We start from the raw sequence: 25,242 nt of genomic DNA on the forward strand, positions 1-25,242 counted from the left end.
GTGTGTGTGTGTGTGTGTGTGTGTGTGTGTGTGTGTGTGTGTGTGCGTGCGTGCGTGCGTGTGTGTGTGTGTGTGTGTGTGTGTGTGTGTGTGTGTGTGACTGCTTGTACTAGTCCGGACTAAAGTACTCACGAATGTTTGAATGTTGAAAGTGCCGACAAATTACCCCCTGTAAAGTATTGTTCACTGAGATCAAACTAGCAAATCCAGACTAGTACTTTTCGAGTTGTTTTGTTATTTCGTATTTACAGCTACGTAACACTTTGTGTCGATTTTTAAATCGAGAAAAACAGGTTTTTTTCATTTCCGTAATTAATTTAATGCTAAGTTTATAGTGCTAGCCCATTAATGCCCTTATTTTGCGACGTGCATGCTTATATATGTGTGTGTGTGTGTGGTGTGACTGTGACTCTGTGACTGTGTGTGTGTGTGTGTGTGATGGGGAGGTGGCATACTATTTTATGCGAACCGTTATTGGCGAAACTAAGTAAATACGTAGCTAAGGATAACTCGCTTTATGATAAGAAAACCAATCACTATATATTTAAGTAAACACATATTCATTAATGAAAAGGAGACAATAAATACTGATTTGAAATGATATCTATACGACAGAAGTAATGACAAATGTAGTTATATCTGGTTAATGAGGGAGAAGGAAAGTGATGACCAAGTGTCGCCCAAGCAAACAAGTGGTCGATAGCATGAACAGGCCATCGGGGCACAAACTGCCAGCTCATGTCATAACATCCGGGTCCTCGTTAAGGAGATCTAACAAGCTATGTAGATAATGTCGGCCTTCACTGTACCTGAAGTATCACCTAGACTAACCACCAGTCATGGAATATTACGTGTTATGGGAGTACCTGGCGTCATAACGGATTTCGGTGGTCCATATTTATACATTTTATGCAGTTGTTTTGCCCTTTGCGCCAAGTGGAATCGGTTTCCGCTGATAATCTAGACTGGTTGTTCTCCTTGATTGCCATCTTATATTTACATACCACGTATAACGTGTTACTATGACAATGGTTGAACAGATGTGGAAATCACTGCAAATCTTTCCAATTTTGATTGACCATCACCTTTTGAAAAACCTCAGGATAAATTGTAAAAAAACACATTTAACCTCACACTGATAACCCTGTCTAAGCACGATGCCAGTCTGGCGAAGATGACAGACACTGAGAATAACATAAGGTCACTTTAGGTGAAATGTGATACTATCAGTAAGTATCGAGTAGGTCGAAAGTCCCAGGTCGATGTCTGGACTAGCCTAGAACTGTGTCGGGCCTGGAGAAATTATATTATATTCAAATGATTGACCGATCATACACAAGCATTTAAACCTAAATTGTGATCTGATCGTTACACTTGAACCCCCAAGCATCTCGTGTATGTCGCCAATAGTTGTGAGAAAGGATCAATGGTTTCTCACAAAGTCGCCAATTGTTTAAGCTGGGCGCCAATCGTTTGGTGGAGGTTACACCTGAGCTACTATCAGCGTCCAAAAGGGGTAACAAAAGCATGCTCGGTCAATTCATTTTGCAGTCCTTTGATTATGCTCCCAAGTTGAAATACGACATCGTCAGCATTTTAGATACATGTACTTTATTATCGCACGACTGACCATGTTTCACATGTGTTTTATTGGAAAAGTTGCCTTTGTTCCGACCCACTCCACTGTGAAATCTAGTGGAGAAAACTCACATTAAATTGAACCTGAAAAATACTAGACTTGCTTCATTTAGGGCTCTAGCATTACAGTCAGTGCTGGGCGGACGGGGAAATAATGTGGTTCCGTGACTGTGAGACAAACTAGTACCCATGAAGATCCAGGGTAGAATAGGTCTTCAGCAACCCATGCTTGTCGTAAAAGGCGACTGACTATGTTTGTCATAAGAGCCGACTAACGGGAAGGCTCGCTGACTTGGTTGATGCATGTTATCGTATCCCAATGGCGTAGATCGATGCTCATGAGTTCAATCACTGGATTATCTGGTCCAGACTCGATGTTTTACAGACCGCCGTCATATAGCTGGAATATTCTGAGTGCGTTGTTAAACAACAAACAAACACACCACGTGGAACTCGGTTGATTGTGAGGCTTGTTTGTGACCGACCGGACCAGGGCGTGGTGGTCAGGGGTGTTTGGTGACAGAGGACGCCGGCATATATTGTGACAGCGGTGCGTGTACTGGCTTCATCGCTACTAGAATGCCTTCGTCTCCGCACCACATCGGCCATCAGCAGATCCTGCCTGTCCTCTTGTATCTACACAACATGTGAACAACTAAATCAGGAAGCTATTGGTTAAGTGAGTGGGTTAACTCTGCAGTTAAAATTATTTCAGTTATATCACGGCGACCTGTAAATAATTTAGGCTGGGTCAGGAAAGACGGTAATCTGTCTATTCTCTGTCCCTTGTTATAACAAATCCTTAAAAATAAAGGTATTTGTTTACGAAAACAATCTGGGACATCTTGAAAGAAAAGGTTGTGCAAAAAACATTGATCAGTTGCTCCGTTGAGAGAGAGAAAAAAGTGTTTTTGTCTTAAAGCAGTGACTGGTGTTCTGTCTTCAGCGATACCTAGGATCAAATCCGGGTGATTTTGGAATTTGAACCCATAGTCAGAGGATCCTAGCACGCTGCGTGATGAATTGCGATGAGCCTTTTGAGTCAGTCTAGTGTGTCCTCGTGGCTTTATAGGGAGGCACGGGTGGCCCAGTCGTCTAGGGCGCCGCGATTCGCTGTGCAGAGTTGCGTCCCTTGGGAACGACAGAAACCTATGATTGTGGGTTCGAATCCCGGTTCGCCCCTATTATGTTTCTAGGTTTGTCAGCACCATACCCGTGCTCGTTGGTTTCACCGAAGTGGTAAACGTCTGAGACCTGCATCACTTAGGGCTTTCCTCCCACATTCAGCTGACACGCTGTGATATAACTGGAATACTGTTAAAAGCGGCGTTAAACCCCACTCACTAACTCTCTCGTGGCGTTATGATTCTATTCGCAAAAACAATATATGAGATTCACGTGACTGGGTTACTCATTTACTCGGTCATGTGAAATGTCCACCCGCGCAGGACGTGTAAAGAGCGTCACTGACCGTCAACATTTATACCTCCTCGGTCAGGGCCTTTGTACATTTGAAAGAACTCTCGAACATGTGTCTATAACATTAATGTGATTGGCAGTATATACGCGTTATCAATGACTGATAATGCCGTCGGCACTTATGTCACGAGGGTTACAAGGCCGTGTCACATCGGCTCAGTAATGGCAAGCGCACTGTCAAGGTCACAAGATGCCGACTTCCGCCCAGAGTTCACGCATGACCACTGACGGCGTAAATTGGCCAATCATCACCCAATCACACCGCGTCTACCAACAGCTGAATGGATTTTACAACCTCGGTGCACTAATTGGCGGGAAATAACGAGATGGTTGTTATCAGCCGTTTTGTCATCAGTAAAAGGGCAGAAAAATATGATTAGGCGGAGAGTTTGGTGGGAAAGTATCAGAGACAGATTAGACAGACAGATTAGACAGACAGACAGATAATACAGAGACTATTTTGTTCACGTCTCACTCGTGATACAAAAGATAGATAACATAAACTTCGTAAAAGATCTATCTTTACCGGTTCATCATGACCAGTCGCACAGCGATTTATAGGAGACAATGACATGCTATCAATTAGTGAGTGAGTGAGTATGGTTTTACGCCGCTTTTAGCAATATTCCAGCAATATCACGGCGGGTGACACCAGAAATGGGCTTCACACATTGTACCCATGTCGGGAATCGAACCCGGGTCTTCGGCGTGGCGAGCGAACGCTGCTATCAATGAAAACATATATGTATAGTGTCATAGCTCCCGTTTCTATTCTCAGGGGTGCTACTCTGCATCTAAATTTGTCAAGAGACAAGAGATTTACTGTTCATGGAGCTAGACACAGTAAAGGTAAGTGTTAAGGGGACTTAAACTTGAATATGACCTCGTGGGAATGTCAAGGAGTTACGATCGTTAGATCAACGCGGACATAAGGATGTGAATTTATCTAATTGTAGACGTCCCTTGTGAACGTGTAACACGTGTAGGGATATGAAATACAGAACCGGTTTCGGTTTGAATAAATCATACAATAGCTTATGCGGAATAAAATACAGCGTCCTGGATGTGCAGCACGTGTGTCACCCTCGATTAACCAGTATCATAAATCTAATTGATAAATAAATAATAATGTATACATTGGGCCCATTCACCATCACTGCAGTATGGTAATATGTGGACAATAGCAATGCATGATAACTCATTAAGAGACAACATTATGAATGACGTCAGAGATCAGAACGGTTAAGGACGCGACTTTTGTTTTTATGCAATTAAGCAGTTAGTCGTTCGACACTCGATGATAGTAATCAATTCCATATATGAAAGTGCTATGGCGCTAAAAGAAATGGAAAGTTTGAAACCCCCGCACGGTAACCTGGCCTCTATTCATGAAGAATGATGTTTTTTTTTTAATCAAGACCTACTGGGGCCTACTCCGTGGTCTAGAGGTAGATTGTCCACCCGGAGAGCGGAAAGTCCGGGGTTCGATCACCGGCCGCGTCATACCAAAATACGTTAAAAGATGGTACTTGTTGTTACCCTGTCTGGCGCTCGGCATTAAGGGGCTAAAATAAGGACTGGTCGGCTCGGAGTAGGTATATTGTGGGGTATTCATGTTAAAACTACGGCTTGCACTATAAATCGGCATCAGTCCGGTCTGCTAAAAGCAGACACACACACACGCGTCATGCATGTAAGCGCAATTATGTTGGACGCGACGTTAAACCCCATTTCACCTCATCTCACCAAGACCTACTGGTGAATGTGTAACTAGTCGAACAAAACAGACTTGATAATAACCTTCTGTTAATACCTGTGTCATTAAATAATACGACCATTTCCTAACTATAACCTATAGAAACTGGGAGCTTGACCCTAGAGACAATCCTACAGATATTCCCAAACACAGCTTCAACATAGGCTGCTGCTTTCTGAAACCTCTTAAGGGTGAGTGAGTTAGGTTTAACGCCGCTTTGAACAGTACTGACTCCAGTTTTATCACGACGTTTCAGCTTGATACAGGATGAGGGGCGGCGAGGTAGCCAAGTGGTTAAAGCGTAAGCATGCACGCTGAAGACCAGGGTTCGATTGCCCATATGGGAACAATGTGTGAAGCCCAATTCTGGGGTCCCCCGCTTCGATATTGCTGGAATATTGCTAAAGCGGCGTATCACTCACTGATATGGGAGGAAAGCCCCAAGTAATGCGGGTCTCAGACGTTTAGCACTTTGGCTAATCCCACGAGCACGGGTATGGTTCTGTCAAACATAGAAACATAATCGGGGCGAACCGGGAATCGAACCCATAGTCATAGGTTTCTGGCGTGCCCAAGGGACGCAACTCTGCACAGCGGATTGTGGTGCCTTAAACGACGCACTTGTATAAAAAAATCGGTTTTTTGGAGTACCTAGACAGTGAGGAGGTCCTCATGCTACAAGACTTTCCGATTGGATTCTAGTCATCACACAATAGATGAGTCGAGATCTAGACCTGGTGATATAGGCGCATGTTTCAATCATTTAAGTACATGTACAATGCAATTTGATTGGACTTCTATTTTTAGCATCGTATCATTCGAACCAGACTGTGGGCCAGTGATCTTATCACAGAGCGATGGAGTTGCAGGGTTATGTCCCTTAACCAGGATCCGTAAGTCGTAGGTTAGCACCGAGACGGACCATGATTATGACACTATGTATGTAAGTTCTACCCCCGCGAGCTTCACCAGAAAGTAATTAAAGTTATAGGATCTGGCTTACTCCGGGATTTCCCCCAGTATTATGGGAACGTTCCGTTATCACACAATTTCTGTTCAAAACGGCAGAAAACCCACACCACTTGCTGCATGTATTATGCTCGTCATTCCTCCTAGAACGAAGGGGAGATAATCAGGTACATTAACGTTAAGTTACTCGTTAGTGCGTGAGTATGGTTTTACACCGCTTTTAGCAATAATCCAGCAATATCATGACGGGGGACACCAGAAAAGAGCTTCACACATTGTGCCCATGTGGGGTATCGAACTCGGGTCTCGGCGTGACGAGTGACCGCTTTAACCACTAGGCTACCCCACCATCCCTTTACTTGTGAAATAGATACAACTTTCACAAATTGACACGAGAGCCACATGAGATCAATAAAGTTTAGGAGACACATCACACGGGCACCATTCATTCGTCATGAATTCGTTGGTGGTGTACGTCTTGAGACTGATGGAGGTGTACGTCATTTGAGTGATGGAAGTGTACGTCATAGACTGATGGAAGTGTGAGTCATGCGACTGATGGATGTGTACGTCATGAGACTGATGAAAGTGTACGTCATGAGACTGATGAAAGTGTACGTCGTGTGACTGATGGAAGTGTACGTCATGTGAGGGATGAAAGTGTACGTCATGTGGGTGATGGAAGTGTACGTCATGAGACTGATGGAAGTGTACGTCGTGTGACTGATGGAAGTGTACGTCATGTGAGGGATGAAAGTGTTCGTCATGTGAGTGATGGAAGTGTACGTCATGATACTGATGGAAGCGTACGTCATGTGACTTATGGGGGTGTACGTCATGAGACTGAAGAAGGTGTACGTCTTGAGACTGATGGAAGTGTCCGTCATGAGACTGAAGAAGGTGTACGTCTTGAGACTGATGGAAGTGTACGTCATGAGTCTGATGGAGGTGTACGTCTTGAGACTGATGGAAGTGTACGTCATAAGTTTGGTGGAGGTGTACGTCATGAGACTGATGGAAGTGTACGTCTTGAGACTGATGGAAGTGTGAGTCTTGAGTCTGATGGGGGTGTACGTCATGAGACTGAGGGAGGTGTACGTCTTGAGATGGACTGTTGGAGGTGTACGTCTTGAGATGTTAGAAGTGTACGTCATGAGATCAAGTATCATTTTGAAAGTTGTAATGTTGTTTCTGTTTCAGACGTACAGCGGGTCCTCCTTACTCTAGATTATTCCGCTTTAATCTTTTATTGAAAGAAGTCATCGTTTCGATTGTATAGAAACGGCATCTTGCATAAGCCGATCGTATCGTTCTGATTCTTGAGGTTCAAGTTGTCACTGAAACACAGATACACACAGATTGCATTTTCATTGTTTCATCGGCATTATATGTGTTTCAAACACGTCACAACGCCCCCTTACTGAACATAATTCCATATTTACGCGTACTTCACCAATTATGACACTTTGTCTAAACCGACATGCTCGTATTAGGTCAGGTGTATCTCGGTTCAAACGTTCTTTAATCCATCGACGCTACTGTTGAAAATACTTCTTTTCAAATAAGTTTTTGTCTATGAAATCAGAAGCAAATCAATTAATTTGTCTTCATATCTAATAACATTTTGTTTATTAATTCATATAGCAAGAACTAATAGCTAAGCGTGGTCCAAAAGATTCTAGCACAAATAATGGCATTTATTTTCTGCCATATGCGCTAATCTATCATGTTTTGATTTGTGTTTTCAACAACAACAAAAACAAGTTAGAGTTCCTATTGATCTTCAGTTGTACTGGTATTTAATGTTTCAGAAATCCAAATTTTAAAATATCAAGTTTAAGATGAGATGCTGCCTCGCGTCTTCAGCATTCTTTACGAGTGGTATGATAATTGTCTGGCTATTTGAATACCCGCTCACGTCGTTCAGCTACAAAGGAGATGACCGTGCTTTGTGTTTCGTCAACCGTGACGCATACAAACGACTTTGATTTGTGCATCGGTGATAGAATGGCCAACTATTAAAATCATATAATCCATGCCATAAGAAACACGTATCTGTTATCAATGAATTTATATGAGCACAATTACTTTAAGCGCTGGCATAGTTTATATCCGGAAGCAGATATATCCGAGGATGGCTTTTTTGTTTTCCGGCCACCCGAGTGAAGTACGAATACTCTTTGATCCTGTTGATCAAGCAAAATGTTCGAAGTCCCTTGCTAAAACCCACTTGGTATTAAGGTTAGCAAAGAAGCAGACCTGTAAGGTACTTTCCCACAGCAAAAAATGACTTCAATATATAGTAGTGGGGCCTGTATGCAAGTACAAAGATGTCACCTCAGTGTTAAACAAGTCGGGCAGGTTCACAACGACTAATTTATATGGCACTCGACGTGTTGTGCTGCGTTATTACGTCACGTTATTGAATGAGAGCTAACAAGGGCATGCAATTTGTAATGTTATTCTAGATTCTTAATCAAGGAACAAAGGACTGGGGTTCACCTCGCCACCCCTGGGTGGGGTACCAGTTATTTCTCATCACGTAACACCCCGAGATCAAACAATGAAGCACTGCTCGCACCCGTGATCTGACTGTACGACTATCGCACAGATATACGATGAACCTGAGTCTATATACTGCTGAAGACACTGTTTAAATGTTTAAACACATCTTCACTTACCCCCTCAGCATCTGATCGGTATTGTAAATGTTCTCTTGTTCGCTTATTCATTAATACATATTTTTGGAGAATAAGTTTGGAGATTAATTCCACTTTGAACAGTGTTTCAGATTTTTAAAAAATATCATTTATGGGGTATAAAAGCCCACAGTAATGCAGGTAAACACACCACTTTGATAAAACTTTATACCCTGAATGCAATCGTTCTTCTGTCGTTTGTTTATGCTTCCTTCCTTCCCTAATCATCACATTCATTCATTCATTCATTCATTCATTCATTCACCGGACTGTTTGATCCCTTTTCCGTTCAATCATTTATTTCAAATTATCTTGTGTTACCTTTGGCCTAGAATAAAACCCTACTTCTATCCAGAAGGATTATCTATGACCTGTTTGATCATCCCTTAGATACATGTTCAAATATGTACCACGAGTGTGGATCAACCACTTAAATTAATCTGTCCTGGCCATCAGATTTCAGATAATATCAAAATCATGGTCAATATTATTCATGAACGCGATCTTGACTTCACGCGCATCACTAGAAGTTCAATTGTCTGATAAGGAAAGTGACTTGCGTGTGGAGACATGAAATGCCCCGCTGGTAGCCATATCTCATCACCTATCGTGTTATATAAGGAAAGCCTCTCAACGTCTCAACACGATATCTTTAAACCTGCTGTCCCCCATACGTGGAAACTGTGTCAATCAAATAGCGTTTTTGTGACCACAACATTTCGCCGATAGACTTCCAGTAGAGAAGTACGTGTGAGCATACATGGTAAGGGTTGCGGTATTAAAGGTTCCCCGTATCGTGACCTTGACCGTGTCACCTGTCAGTATGCTTGACTGTAAGCATAGGATGGAAATGTATTCCACAAAAGCGGCAATAAGATGGTATGTATTTCAGTTGACATACATTATTAACTTTCTTTTGCTTTAGAATCGATGTATGGACATTTTTTTATATCATTGAAAAGTGTGTTTTAATATGTATATATTTATATATTTTTAAATCAGATTGGACATTACGAAGTGACAAGGAGCCTTATGGCGCCAGTGACATATATGTTAGATGGGTATAGTTCAACAAAACTGTTTGAAACCCAAAGACAAGAAAATTCATGCTGAAGCAAGAGCTTTACAGAGGTGTTGTAACCTTAAGAGGAGCGAGAACAGTGTAGTTATAGTGTCACCTTTACTTTTAATAACGGTTCTCACACTTTGACAGCTGTCAGCCATTAAACTTCCCACTGATACTAATATTAATACAGTTGTGTTACTATGACAACACTTTATGAAAACGTGGGAAGGATCACAAACTTCACCTGAGCTGTTTTGTGAATGATATTAGCAATTCAGACAGAACTGTAATTACATTTGCTGGTCACAGCGCAAACAGATGCTGCGGACATATATAAGCTACATTGAAGCTCATGTGAATGGAAACTTTTGTATTTAACTAACAAATATTACCTTCCGGTACACTATGGACGTTATTGTTCAAAATACACACAGGGTAATAATAGTTCAGACGAATCACGGTTACCCCTCAGTCAGCATATACTTGATTTATATGAGTAAATGATAAAAATTCAACTCTTACAGCGGTCAGAGAGATTTTGATATTTCGTTGCCTTTGTTGAAGGGTAACGTACGAGACGGAAAGTGCTGTATCAGAACAAAGAATGTTTTATACCTCTGAAAAAGCGCCATATCTGACTGATAGTGGGTCCGGCAATCGGTTGTAGGTCTGTGTACTGTAAGGGGGCGTTACCTAACCCGGTGTTGATACGCGTGGTACAGCTGAACAGCGCTTATGAAATCACTAGTTTGCATCCTCGGAGACAACCGAAGTCGTTAAAGCCTCACCAGTCACATGATATTTTACAGTTGACCGGTTGACAGCGTTTGGGGTACGTCCTAGTTGTTACCCTCCCACAACCCGATCTCAGCTCTGCCGGAGAACAACCTGCGCCTTTACTATTATAAACAGCGGACAGATAGTACAACCCTAGCGCACGCCTCGCGCTGTATGGAATAACTGCATTGGATTCTTGAGTTGGATATATACCTCCTGTGTTCATACAACTGTATTCGGGACTGACTATTTATATAGCAGTGTGTTCTGGCCATTCACTATTTAAGCCTAGACTGACCCTTCCGGGAAAGGCGGTTATTGAGCCTGAGACTCCCCCCCCTCTCTTCTATCACTATACGTTTGTCGCCCGGGCCCCGGACAGTGCATAAGTGGCGTGTACAAGGCCGACTGAGAGTGTCGGTTGGTCGACATGGTGATCACGGACGATAGGGTGCAGGAGGAAGAACAGAAGAGTGAAGAGGAAGAGCAAGAAGTGCAAGAAGCGGAGTCACCCCGGGTTATATCATCAAAGACAGAACCCGGAACCGTTATTGTCGTTACCAAGGGCAACAGCAGTCAAAGTGACCATCTTTTGCTTCGGAGCTTGTTGAAAAATAGGCGCAACCCCGGAAGAATAGAGAAAATCAAGATTATCCGATCGTAAGTCATAACGTTACGTCTATCATTTGCATCGTTATCTCTTCCACCGTGTTGTATAAATATTTTTTTTTATGAAACACAAGCACCAACGTAACAGGTTGTTGTAATATATTTTCAATGATACGTTTGTTGAATATTACCATTGAAACTATATTATTCCCCAACAAGGTGCATCATGTATGTACATTACATCACACGTATATAACATTTTCGTGTCTATTTCACAATGTAACTCCTGAGTAGGAGAATATATTTCAGTCAGATTGTAGTTATCAGTTAAAATCATGTGCTGACTAAGCATATACGAACGCCTGTCATCTTCATATCTATAGCTGAATGTGATACGTATCAAGTGATACGAAAAGTCTCCAAGATTAAATTGCATACCATGCATATCAGTTGATACTCGATTAAAACAAACGTACTATGGTTTCCAGGAGAACAACCCATCTCACGCCACGCAGGCATTCATGAGCCTATTTGTAACGTGTAATGTTAATAGGTGAACATGGCCTGCTTCTTAAACCTTGTATCTCTGGTTGACTTATGTCATTTCCAACCGACTTTCATGTCAACCTTTCTTAATGAATTTCACCTTTGCTCCCCGTGTTTTGAAAATCAACGTGTCGCTGTTAACATCGCACATTCTAATTTAATTCCGGGCACTTTCATTATTTTACATGACCTGTTTCACATGAAAACCGGAGGTCGTGTATTATATAGAATGGCAGGCACAATAAAGAGACGTGTGTGGCTGCAACAGATGGGACGCCGGTGTACATTTATTAAATAAAAATGAAACCTATTGGTTTGCGTTGTCACGGGTGTATATTCAGTGGTGGATGCTCCATGGGACCGTATCCAATACTCCAGTGGAGCTGGCCGGGAGTATCACTTTGAGCAACGTTGGCTTTAATCAGCTGAATGGGATGCTGGGGGGGGGGGGGGGGGGGGGGGGAAGGAGGAGGAGTGAATGTTGCCGCGGTCAGTGGTATCGAACTTTATCAGGACTGACTGTAAATAGTCGAGTCTGGAGGACCTGGGTAATTTGAACAGCGATCCACACATTCGGGGCACGTTGACACGCAGTCATCCATGACCCCGAACCTGAACACTCGTTTCACTGTTGTCTGCTCTTCCATGCGTGCAGGGGTTAAAGGGTAATTAACTATTCTTGCCCTGAATTCACATGGGGATAAAGCATTATTAAGACGAAAATGATCATTTGGGATGGGATTTCATCTAAAAAAATATATTGTCACCGAAAACAAATAATTGTGCTTCATATTGTTGAAAACCAAAGAAATTGCCATACAATTTACATTGTTGCAATGGGTTTTTTTTTTTAAAACATTCAGGCTCATAGTTTTAAATAAAACAGTAACTGGTTTTGTAGCTGTAGCTGATTAATATCTCATCTCGATACAAAATCCCAGTCCCCACACCCCACACCAACCCCATTTCAAATGGTTCCTTGGAGATATTATATTTAAAAAAAGGAACTGCACGGGCGCTTAGTTAGCACACAACAAATACTGGTTCTATTTTTAAAATATTGTATGATTTAAAAAAAATTCAAAATTAAAACATATAACTTTGAAAATCAATAATTTTTTATTTATTTTGGAACAAAATTACATCATTTTTTAACATGGTAGGGGGCATGTGGTTGCAAATTCATTTCTTGCCAGTCTTTATTGAACCGATTTATTTTTTAAGACAAAATTACCTAGCAACATATTACATTTTACAACTGTTGCAGGAATAAATGATGGTTAAACAGACATGATCAAATTTAACCACAATCGTTTCAATTTTCAGTTACATAAAAAACAAACTCGGTATACTTTCTTTTGCCTCTCAGTTTACTGCAGACCCTTGTTTCCCTCGCACCGCCTCGTTCCACCCTACGTCACCTTCATCCCCTGAGCCGACTTAAGTATCGTGTGACATTGTGACATCGGTGGTAACTGGACACGGATATTGTCACTGATTCAGGCGTACTGTGTGAAACATGTATGCAGTGTTAGATCATATGAAGTATGTAATGTGTGATTAGAAACACAAAACAATGTAAGGTCATACAGCATACAATGTGGCACATACAGCATATAATGTGAGATCCGATACAATATACAATGTAGGGTCATGAAGTATAATGTGGGAGGAAAGCACGAAGTGATACAGGTCTCAGAGGCGTTTACCACTTCGGTGAAACGCACGAGCACGGGTATGGTGCTGAGAAACTTAGACATAATCGGGGCGAAACGGGATTCAAACCCACAATCATAGGTTTCTGGTGCGCACCAGGGACGCAACTCTGCATAGCGAATCGCTGCGCCTTAGGCGACTGGGCCACCCGTGCCCCCGCCGATATAATATACATTGTCAGGTCATATAGCATACAATAAGAGACATACAGTATATAATGTGTGAGCAGATACAATATGCAATGTAAGGTCATACACTATATAACGTGAGATCAGATACAAAGGCCACACTGTATATAATGTGAGATCAGACACACCATACAATTTAAGGTCATACAGTATATAATGTGAGATCAGACACACCATACAATTTAAGGTCATACAGTATATAATGCGTGATCCGATACAATAAACAATGTAGGGTAATGAAGTGTATAATGTGAGATCAGACACACTATACAATTTAAGGTCATACAGTATATAATGCGTGATCCGATACAATAAACAATGTAGGGTAATGAAGTGTATAATGTGAGATCAGACACACTATACAATGTAAGGTCATACAGTATATAATGCGTGATCCGATACAATAAACAATGTAAGGTCATACAGTATATAATGTGAGATCAGATACAATATACAATGTAAGGTCATACAGTATGTAATGTGAGATCAGATACAATAAACAATGTAAGGTCATACAGTATATAATGTGAGATCAGATACAATATACAATGTAAGGTCATACAGTATGTAATGTGAGATCAGATACAATAAACAATGTAGGGTAATGAAGTGTATAATGTGAGATCAGATACAATAAACAATGTAAGGTCATGCCGTATATAATGTGAGATCAGATACAATAAACAATGTAAGGTCATACAGTGTATAATGTGAGATCAGATACAATATATGGGTAGCCTAGTGGTTAAAGCGTTCGCTCGTCACGCCGAAGACCCAGGCCCGATTCCCGACATGGGTACAATGTGTGAAGCCCATTTCTGGTGACCCCCGCCGTGATATTGCTGGAATATTGCTAAAAGCGGCGTAAAACCATACTCACTCACTCAGATACAATATAGGGCAATATGGTATATAACTTGATATCAGACACAATACACAATGCAAGGTCATGTAGTATATAATGTGAGATCAGATACAATACACAATGAAAGGTCATACACTATATAATGGGAGATCGGATACAATATACAATGTCGGGCCATATAGTATATAATGTGAGATCAGATACAAAGGCCATACAGTATGTAATGTGATATTAGACACAATATACAATGGAAGGTCATACAGTATGTAATGTGAGATCAGATACAAAGGCCATACAGTATGTAATGTGATATTAGACACAATATACAATGGAAGGTCATACAGTATGTAATGTGAGATCAGATACAAAGGCCATACAGTATGTAATGTGATATTAGACACAATATACAATGGAAGGTCATACAGTATGTAATGTGAAATCAGATACAAAGGCCATACAGTATGTAATGTGATATTAGACACAATATACAATGGAAGGTCATACAGTATGTAATGTGAGATCAGATACAAAGGCCATACAGTATGTAATGTGATATTAGACACAATCTACAATGGAAGGTCATACAGTATGTAATGTGAGATCAGATACAAAGGCCATACAGTATGTAATGTGATATTAGACACAATATACAATGGAAGGTCATACAGTATGTAATGTGAGATCAGATACAAAGGCCATACAGTATGTAATGTGATATTAGACACAATCTACAATGGAAGGTCATACAGTATGTAATGTGAGATCAGATACAAAGGCCATACAGTATGTAATGTGATATTAGACACAATATACAATGGAAGGTCATACAGTATGTAATGTGAGATCAGATACAATAAACAATGTAGGGTAATGAAGTGTATAATGTGAGATCAGATACACTATACAATGTAAGGTCATACAGTATATAATGTGAGATCAGATACAATATACAATGTAAGGTCATACAGTATATAATGTGAGATCAGATACAATATACAATGTAAGGTCATACAGTATATAATGTGAGATCAGATACAATACACAATGAAAGGTCATACACTATATAATGGGAGATCGGATACAATATACAATGTCGGGCCATATAGTATATAATGTGAGATCAGATACAAAGGCCATACAATATGTAATGTGATATTAGACACAATATACAATGGAAGGTCATACAGTATGTAATGTGATATTAGACACAATATACAATGGAAGGTCATACAGTATGTAATGTGAGATCAGATACAATAAACAATGTAGGGTAATGAAGTGTATAATGTGAGATCAGATACACTATACAATGTAAGGTCATACAGTATATAATGTGAGATCAGATACAATATACAATGTAAGGTCATACAGTATATAATGTGAGATCAGATACAATATACAATGTAAGGTCATACAGTATATAATGTGAGATCAGATACAATATACAATGTAAGGTCATACAGTATGTAATGTGAGATCAGATACAATAAACAATGTAAGGTCATGCCGTATATAATGTGAGATCAGATACAATATACAATGTAAGGTCATACAGTGTATAATGTGTGATCAGATACAATAAACAATGTAAGGTCATACAGTGTATAATGTGTGATCAGATACAATAAACAATGTAAGGTCATACAGTGTATAATGTGAGATCAGATACAATAAACAATGTAAGGTCATGCAGTTTATAATGTGAGATCAGATACAATAAACAATGTAAGGTCATACAGTGTATAATGTGTGATCAGATACAATATACACTGTATGATCACACATTATACACTGTATGATCAGATACAATATACAATGTAAGGTCATACAGTGTATAATGTGTGATCAGATACAATAAACAATGTGCCACTTGTCGGTCTAGACACGGATCGACTCTATAGTTTGGATTTACATTTCTTAGTTTTGCTCTCTAGGGTGGATCGTAGCGAGGATATTCTTGAACGGACGTGAGGCTAAACTCTCTGACTTAGTCCAGAGTGTGTTAAATCGCTAAGTTCAAGATTAAAAAGGTCCAAATGATCAGAAACAACGCAAGGGAATTCCTGGAGATTTCCAGAGGAATATGGAAGTAGTCCAACAGTGTTTACGTCATTTCAAGAAAACAATCTAGTGAAAAACGTACGAACGTCAGTTTCGCAGTCATGTGAAATTAAAAATAATATGAGATGCTACAGTATGCATTTTAAGGACATACGTCACAACTGTATTCAATATGTACGGTAAATATGCTTTAATGTAATGATATGATATACTACAGTATATAATGTAAGATTAAACAGTACAATGTATATAATGTGAGATCACAAACAGAATATAATGTAAGATCATACATTACATAATGTAAGATTATACAGTACATAATGTAAGATTATACAGTTGCCATATATTATGTAAGAATATACAGTTTTTGTGAGATCATAAACAGTATATAATATAAAATTATACAGTATATAATGTGAGATCCTATACAGCATATAATGTAAGATTATACAGTACAAAATGTAAGATTATACAGTTTATAATGTGAGATCGAAGAGTATATAATGTGAGATAATATAAAGTATTTAATTCTACAATATATCATACGTAGTGTCTGATCCAACCTATGTAAGATACCGTCCAGCGCTGAGCGGACACAGACTGACGTGTTGCACGTGGATCAGTCCATAGTGACACAGCTAGGAAACCAGTGCCGGATAAACACTTGCGATAGTAAACCCCACACAATGACACAGCAGTTTACATTCTCAACCATCACGTATGACAAATATAACCTTATTGTATTTCAAAGCTTGGGTTCCAATCAGTGTATTTAGAGGAACACACGTCCTTGTGGAGAACTAGCACGAGACTCCAGGTGTTTCAGCTGCCAACCCGGACATGCATTAACACTTAATCTATGAAAACATTTCTTTAAAATATTTGTAATTTTTGTTTCTAAAGAACCATTCCTCTTCCGTGTGGAATCAAGGAAACTAGACTTGGTTTAGTTTATCTTACTAGACTTGCCTAGGCTTTTAGTAAAACCGCAGTCATGGCGCAGGACTACTGCCAACGAGCGACCATACATTAGATGTAGTTTATGTTCTCTGTGCCAACCCAACAACATAATCCCTCCCCTAAGTCAAACCTCCCTCTCCACACATCAGTCCCTCGCTGGCCACGACATACATCAGAGTAATGTATAGTTATGTTATATAATGTGGCATCTCTGAACAAAGGTTGAAGGTCAGTATGCAGGACCTATGGGTCTCACCCTGCTTGAAGCGAGAGTTGACGATATATACTCCCCCTCCCCTCCCTTCCCCCCTCTCGTACATACATCACAGTTTTCGGGGTGAATGCATCATTAATGTGTTATGGAGGATTTGAATGCTCAAATGAAAGATTACCCTGATCCTTGCTGACACCGATTTTATAACGTCTCCCCACCACACTCAAGCAACATCCTGTTACGAAAGAAAACTTGAATTCTGTATTGTGTCGGAAAATAGTCTTAAACGTTCATAATACCCTGTTATACAACGTGTTTTCGGTTAGCGGGTAGCCTCTTGTGCCGACTCGGGTGTGTGCGTTTTATAAAGCAGTATCTGATTAACGTGACATAGTTTCTGCACGCCCACATATCTTCCCGACGCACATGTTATAAGGCAGGCAGATACAGCAGTTTGTGTAGTCAATCTCATTAAAATCAGACCTTAGTCCTCGCTACAGCTTTGTTTAGCGGTAGCGAGAACTAAGATCTGATTTTAATGAGATTGTATGTGTAGTATGTAGTAGTTTGAGTCTCACAGACATAGAACCGCACATACATGCATGCACGCACGCGAGAACTGTGCTACTCTCTATGAAGTTACGGGAGACTATTTAATCATATAAACAGAAATTATGTGTATTACATGTATATATAAGCAGTGATTACCACCGACCACTCGTACAGAATATATACATGATTATATAAGATGGTACCCGTGAAGACCCGGGTAGGAGTAGGTCTTCAGCAACCCATGCTTGCCGTAAAGGCGACTAAGCTTGTATGAGGCACCAAATGGATCGTCGGTCAGGCTCGCTGATTTGGTTGATGCTTGTCATCATATCCGAATTTCGTAGATCGATGCTCATGATGTGAATCATTGGATTGTCTGGTCCAGACTCGAGTATTCACAGACCGCCGTCATATAGGTGGAATATTGCTGATTGAGGCGTCAAGCAACAAACAGACACACCAAGTGGAACTCGGTTGGCTGATAATCTAGACCGGATGTTTCGCTTGCATTGATAGTTTATATTTACTTGGACTGGTAAACTGTTTCTGCTGTGTGTGGCGTTAAACAACAAACAAACAATCAATCAAAATCTAGTTCATGGGCTTACGGGCCCCCGTTAAGTACAGGGGCCTTTAGTATGCTTCATAATCTATTAATCTGTTTAGTAATCGTGCCAGGATATCAGATGTACCCTGGTTATGATCCTTGATACCAATCCACCAAGACTCTACTCATGTATCTCATCAAAGTGGTAAACGTCCGGGGCCCACCTTTTACTTTTATGACTGAAACACTGGAACCAAAACACTTACTCACTATCGATCCGTTTTCAAATCCATGAGAATTGTCTCACGCCGCTTGTACGGTATTGCAATGATATCACATGTGGGGAATCGAACCATGGTTTTCGGCCTTTCTCCGACTCAACCAACCAGTAGACTAAATCACCTCTTTTTCAGAATCATGCCTTGTCAGCTGTGAGAAGCTACATTAGGATGAGTGAGTGTTAGGTAGATGTAAACAAACTTGTGAACATTAAAATCAAACTTGTGAACATTAAAATTAGATCTATGTTCCCGCTGCCGCTAAACAAAGATCTGAGGATATCCCATTACGGGTCGCGTCAGAACGACCTTTCGCGAACTTTGACCGACCACTGAAATGACTTACAAGAAGTCGACATCAGCCAATAAGAAAGCAGATTTCTCGAGCTTTACGACACTCTTTTCAACCTGGCGACTTCCATGTCAGTCTACGCTTGAAAAATATGTTGACACAGTTCTCGATTTAAATTTTGAAAACTGAACAAACAAACATTCCGGAATGTCTAATATATGGTTGAGATTATATGGCAGTGCTTCCCACTTAATGTGCAACGCCTTTTGCTTTCAAATGTGTATCCCAGATAGACGATGAGTTTGACGGAATTAGTCTTAAGGACCGTAACTGTCGTTCGGAATACCCCGTGTTAACGTTTTCGAGGTTGCATGATTAGAAAACACATTCCGACTGTCACTTTCATGATCTGGTATGCGACGCTTTGATTGGTCGGATGAAAGGTCGTTCTACGTGACCCGTAATGGAATGTCCTCAGATCTTTGTTTTGCGAAAGCGAGAACTAAGATCTGATTTTAATGAGATTGACTTGTGAAAGTAGCCATATCTTTGTCTCACCCATGAATAATGATATGTGTAATTACGAAGTGTATAAATGTTTATGAAAACATTCTAAAACATTCCTCACCGTATATTATTCATCTTCCCGAGGCAAAGGCGTTAACTGGACTTAGAAGTCCAGTTTCCACCCTTGCCGAACTAGGCTGGAATTCCGGAGTTACATTTTGGCTGGACTAACGAGTTTGTGCATAGTCCAATCAAAATCGAGATATGAACTAGACATTCGGTTCGTAAACAACATGGTTCACATTTCGGTCGACTGCAGGATTTGCAAAGTATGATTACCGTCAGCTGGGCGTCGACAGATATTTTCCAAATCTTTTCATGTTTTTAATTTATGTGCTCAAGTGATTTGATGCATTTCGCGGGGGTAAGATCCGTTTAATTACAAGATAGATCTTGATTATCGTCTTGACTGGGCGCCGCTATACTGTTTGATTGGACGCGACGTTAATAAATGTTAATGTTTGAGTTTTGAGTTTCAATTTTAACAATATCTGCATGTCTCCACTGGTCTACTATTACTTCAAAAAGAATAATCATAAAAAAATATGTAACTATATCACTGTAGATATAGACAACATTGTATGCCATTCTGTCCTACCATAGCGTCACTGCCATAATTGTCCAATGCTAGACAGTAACATATGTTGCTAACATGTGATGTGCCAAATAAAGAGCGTAATGTAATGCCATTTAGTTTAAACTTTACACATTTATCACGCATACGACTATCATTGTGTCAACGTAATACCTCTTGTCTTCTTTGAACCGTTTTGGGGGTCGTGCCACTCAAACAATGTATCTCTAAGACTGATAAAACGTCACAAATCAAACTGGTTCTAATATATTTCATGGGCGGATACAGCTTTTTTAAAAAGGGGGGATGCACAATTAAGATCTTTTATTGTCTTTGGTGGTAATTTATACTCTGTATACGCCCATGTATTTGTATCTTCAGGGTATTTGTAAACCGACCCCTTTGTACAGAACGATTATTTACAGGCCGCCGTCATATAGCTGGAAAATTGCTGTGTGCGGCGTTAAACAACAAACAAGCCAACGCTGGTCTTGTTGGAGCTGGACCGCATTTGTACCTCGCTGATGATCACCTCGCATGCCTTTGACCTTTCGGCTCCAGTCGTAGTATCTATCATATCTGTTGACCTTCATTGAACAATACGTCGGGCGTCCATATTATACGCTACATGCTACCGTCACTGGACAAGACACTGCGTCTACTGAGCGGAACTTCTGACCCTCCTGTCCCCTGACCAACTGCAACAGTTCACCGGTCAGCTGAACCCCCTGTGACCCTCGTGCTGGCCACGGGGCGAGGAAATGTCCACTGCTGTTTCAAACCTTTAGTCATTTTGTCGTTTTTCAAAACAGACATCATTGATATATACATGGATAACATGGCACTACACATCTCCTTGTACAGATGTAAATAGTCTCCTGGCTTATAAGCACGAAGATGTACTATAGTGTGCATTGTAGCGCATATTTCCACACCAAACAGGAGCATGCTCAAAGCGCTATTTTTACTCGGGTCACTGGATCAGTGTGCCCTCAACCCACATTGCAATCTCATCCTACCAGGTACCCATTCACAGCTGGCTAACCAGATAAACACTTCGAACAAAGCCACTTGTCTAAGGAGACACCGCATGTGCTATGTGCATGTGCTTCAGTGTGAAGCAGGATCGAAGCCCTAGAAACGCGGCCGACCATCCAAGGACTCTCCACGGCCGACGTTGCTTAACTTGACCTGATTTGTGACCTGCACGCTGTGCACAGGACCACGTGCCATCACCGACGGTAACACTGTCACAATGTATATTCCCCGGGGAGGATCATGATGGAGTAAATGTTGTTTGACGCTGCAGTCTGGAATAGTCCAGCTATATCGGTTTGGCTGCAAATACTTACGTTTGTGCCAGACAGACTAGTGAGTGACAGCATAAGCAGCGATATAACGGGGTTCGACGACCCGCAACTCGTGTTATTCTGGGACAAGCCGAATAGCACCTCTTCCCCACCTCATGGCCATTTTTGCGACCGGGTTCCGTCTTAGCGCAAACGGGCATACCTAAAACCATTTTCAACTCGTTGCGAAGTGGTTCACATATATTACCCCATATATCATATATATTTCAGATGCAATTTAAAGCTCATCTGGACACGCGGAATTATAAGTATGTTTGAACACATTTAACTGTGTCTTGGGTATATTTTTTAATGCAAGACATGTGTAAAATCAAAAATTATTTTTGAGGGATTCTTTGACGATGAACTTGAAATCATACGCGCATTCTGATTGGATTGTCGTATTTTCGCACATAACATTCATCGATAGGGGGACGAGTCTTCTTGCGGGTTACGAAAAGGGGCGAGTGGTGACGAATGCGCCGGATCCATTTACTGTCCGAATCCACCGGGGTGGGGGAGCACAGGGGAATGTCGCTGTAAAAATGACGAGGGTCGGGTAACATGTTTTGTACGTTCGTGAGTGAAAACTGTAAAGCATCACATTGCTATAGCAACCGGGTACATCAGGAGTCATTCATTATTTTGTTATGATAATTGGCTGCAATAATGATTTTTCAACAAGCTGTTTCCTTGATAACGGCCACTATTAACATGCCCACTGACAAAGCCATAACAATACTCTTTTCATGTAATGTATTGTTTTTGTTTAGCAATCACTGCACTGGGACTGCAGCACAGTGAGTATATTTTCATGGGTGCTACTGGAAACTGTTCACAATCGAGAATCTGTACTTTACTAAGAAAGTGTTATCCCAAATATAACATTAGTTTCCCTTACCTACCACCTGGTTGAAGATACTTGGATGGTAAGGGTCATATTTCAAGCAAGTAGCGAGCCTGACCACCCGATCCCGTTAGTCGCCTCTTACGACAAGCATGGTCGCATTTTACGGCAAGCTTGGATTGCTGAAGACCTATTCTACCCCGGATCTTCACGAGTTTTTTTCAGTTGTGAATAAGACAGTGGATAGGGTAGATGTTGTTCACTAGAAAGGAAGAATGGTGCGGAGAAGGAGATGTTATAGCACAAATCTTCCGTAGTACTCCTAGTTGTGATGCGATCTCTAGTCCTACACTCACGACACATAAGCATTTCACGGGCAGGCTTACTTCATAATTCAGTGTGCAAAACTAAGGGTATTGTGAACCTGTACAAACTTTCAGTGCGTTCATATTATCCTTGATAGGGAAAAATGTTTTTGCGGGATAGATAAGCATCGCACACACCTACGCGGCGATATTAAAAGTAATGGCTGAAGCCGTTCTGTTATAAACATAATGGGCATTTAAAACACATTTTCATTGTTTCTGATCGTAGCGCAAATATAAATAACAGAAATTAAAGTCTGTGTTGCTGTGTAAATTTAAATGGACACATAGTGTGTAGTTCAATACAACATGATCCACAACAGGTGACACGTTATCAACGAAGTAGTAAACGAAGGGACCGCGCTATCACCGTGAGGAGACGGCATATGGATAATTATTTAATCTTGGCTTAATATTATCTGTAACACATCTACGTGCAAAAGAACACTGAATGAATATATTTTACTGTTGGGAGAGTACAGGCGAGCCAATGCATGGTACACTCCCTGGGCCGAGCCAAGATGAGCTGATATGCGCGCGAATGCCCAAGCCTTCTCAGTTATTATACTAGTCTTGGTCTGTCGTCACCATATCCGTCCTCTATATAGTATAAATACTATTCATAAACATTTGTCAACCTTTAGGGGAGGGTCACAAAACAAACTTCATCTGTGGAGTGCCACATATATGTTGGCCTGAGGACATTTTCCAAACATAACAGAATATATTCCCACCGTTTAGGGGATACTTAATTGATTGATCAACTATTGTGTTCTACAAAGATATACCTGTCACGGTTTCTTGTAAATTATTTCATGAAGATGCTGACCAGATATGAGGTTCAACATGTAGTTGCTCTCTAAGCCTCACAGGGTGTTACCAATGTTTATGATGTATATAACTGTTTCATATTTAATTTTACATTACTTTACCATGTGTCGTGGTTGTCTAAAACAACCACCACACGTCCTCAAAGTTCAAACCATACGATGAAGCTTAGGGCCTCTTGCGTCTCATGGGTCATGAGGCGGGTCCGTTCAGTAAAGTGATCACAGCGCTACGACAAGTATGTTAAACCATGGGTGTTAAGATCATCTTAGCGTTAAGATCACTTTATGGGACGGTGCCCTGATTTGCAGTTTCTTACTAGGGTATGAGAACAGCTCAGGCATCTTCAAGTGTATATGAGTGAGTGAGTTGGGATTAACGCCGCTTTGGACAGTCTTCCAGTTATATCACAGAGTGTCAGCTTAATGTGGAAAGAAATCCCGAAGTGATGCAGGTCTCAGACGTTTACCACTTCGGTGAAACCCACGAGCATCGTCCACGGTGCTGAGAAGCCAAGTGTAAATGAACTGAGATTTAAGAGTTAATGAAAATGTAAGCATGGCCAATAAAAACATCAACGGTCAACTTGCTTTTACAGAAACCTGACAGAGAGTTAAAACAATAGGGACGCCAGAGATGTGTTTAATATCCAAGTCAAGTGTTCTTTATCAAGCAGACAGACGTCATTACAGATAATCAAGAACAATAATAGTAGAAGAGCTGTTGTTCTTTTCATAAACAGAAATAGATCTTTGCAAAAGGACACTGAGGAACTCGCGAAACCCGTCATTCCAAGATTCTGCTCAACAGAAACTCAGAGGGATAGTCGCTCATATGCAGTTCCGTCTCTCATTTCTGGAATTCCGTCACGGACAATCGTCTACGAGATATTGCATTTGCCCAAAGCGTGCAGCATGTGCACCTATAATTTCCCCTGTGGCGATGCAATGAGCGTCGGGGATAGGATCAGTCAATTATTTCATGGGGAAAGAGTTTGTAATTGACAGCTGAATTACTAACCCCACCTCATTCTCGCTCTTGAACCTGTCCATGAATGACACCGGCAAATGTTACCAAGATTACAAGCTTGAAACTACCCGACGTCGTGATATTATGTCCGCTTCGTTAAATTATTGCACCAGCAATACCAGGAAGACTGACTGTAAAACATTACACAGGGAATCTACATGTACGATCCTTATACCCATAGCTTGTGTCGGGGCAGTGTGTATCACCACAGTCAGGGTGTCATACAGACTTATGCCTTATAATTCGTCTTCAAGAAACCCTTACCTGTCGTAAGAGGTATATGGTCTCTGATGTTCCCTAGACATGTTGCTAGTTCAGGGGCTTACACAGTCGCCTAGAGTTACTTCCCTTCGCATGGCAATGCATCGCAGTAGAACACAGTGGCCTTGCTTATCAATTACAGAGTTATTATTTCTTTAGACGTTTTAAATCAGCGATGTCTACATGGTGCCTTTAACATTATGATACAAA

At 40.8% G+C, this 25,242-nt stretch overlaps 2 protein-coding genes across 2 annotated transcripts in view; one reads left to right on the plus strand and one right to left on the minus strand.

Annotated features, from left to right (window-relative positions):
• Positions 1 to 6,366: 6,366 nt before the first annotated feature.
• LOC139446468 (mucin-3A-like) lies at positions 6,367 to 7,011 on the minus strand. The gene has a single exon (XM_071227780.1). The coding sequence runs from the start codon at positions 7,009 to 7,011 to the stop codon at positions 6,367 to 6,369; it is 645 nt and encodes a 214-aa protein (XP_071083881.1).
• Positions 7,012 to 10,775: 3,764 nt separating this feature from the next.
• Positions 10,776 to 25,242, plus strand: part of LOC139444770 (microphthalmia-associated transcription factor-like) — a 35,239-nt gene continuing 20,772 nt past the window's right edge. Inside the window, exon 1 of the mRNA XM_071225718.1 lies at positions 10,776 to 11,044. Within this exon, the coding sequence (XP_071081819.1) occupies positions 10,815 to 11,044 (230 nt within the window). The 5' untranslated portion in view covers positions 10,776 to 10,814. The remainder of the gene's footprint in view (positions 11,045 to 25,242) is intronic.

Source organism: Haliotis cracherodii, unplaced genomic scaffold (genome assembly GCF_022045235.1).
Source record: "Haliotis cracherodii isolate W230 unplaced genomic scaffold, xgHalCrac1.p SCAF_6, whole genome shotgun sequence".
In the NCBI taxonomy this organism is placed as follows: Eukaryota; Metazoa; Mollusca; class Gastropoda; order Lepetellida; family Haliotidae; genus Haliotis; species Haliotis cracherodii.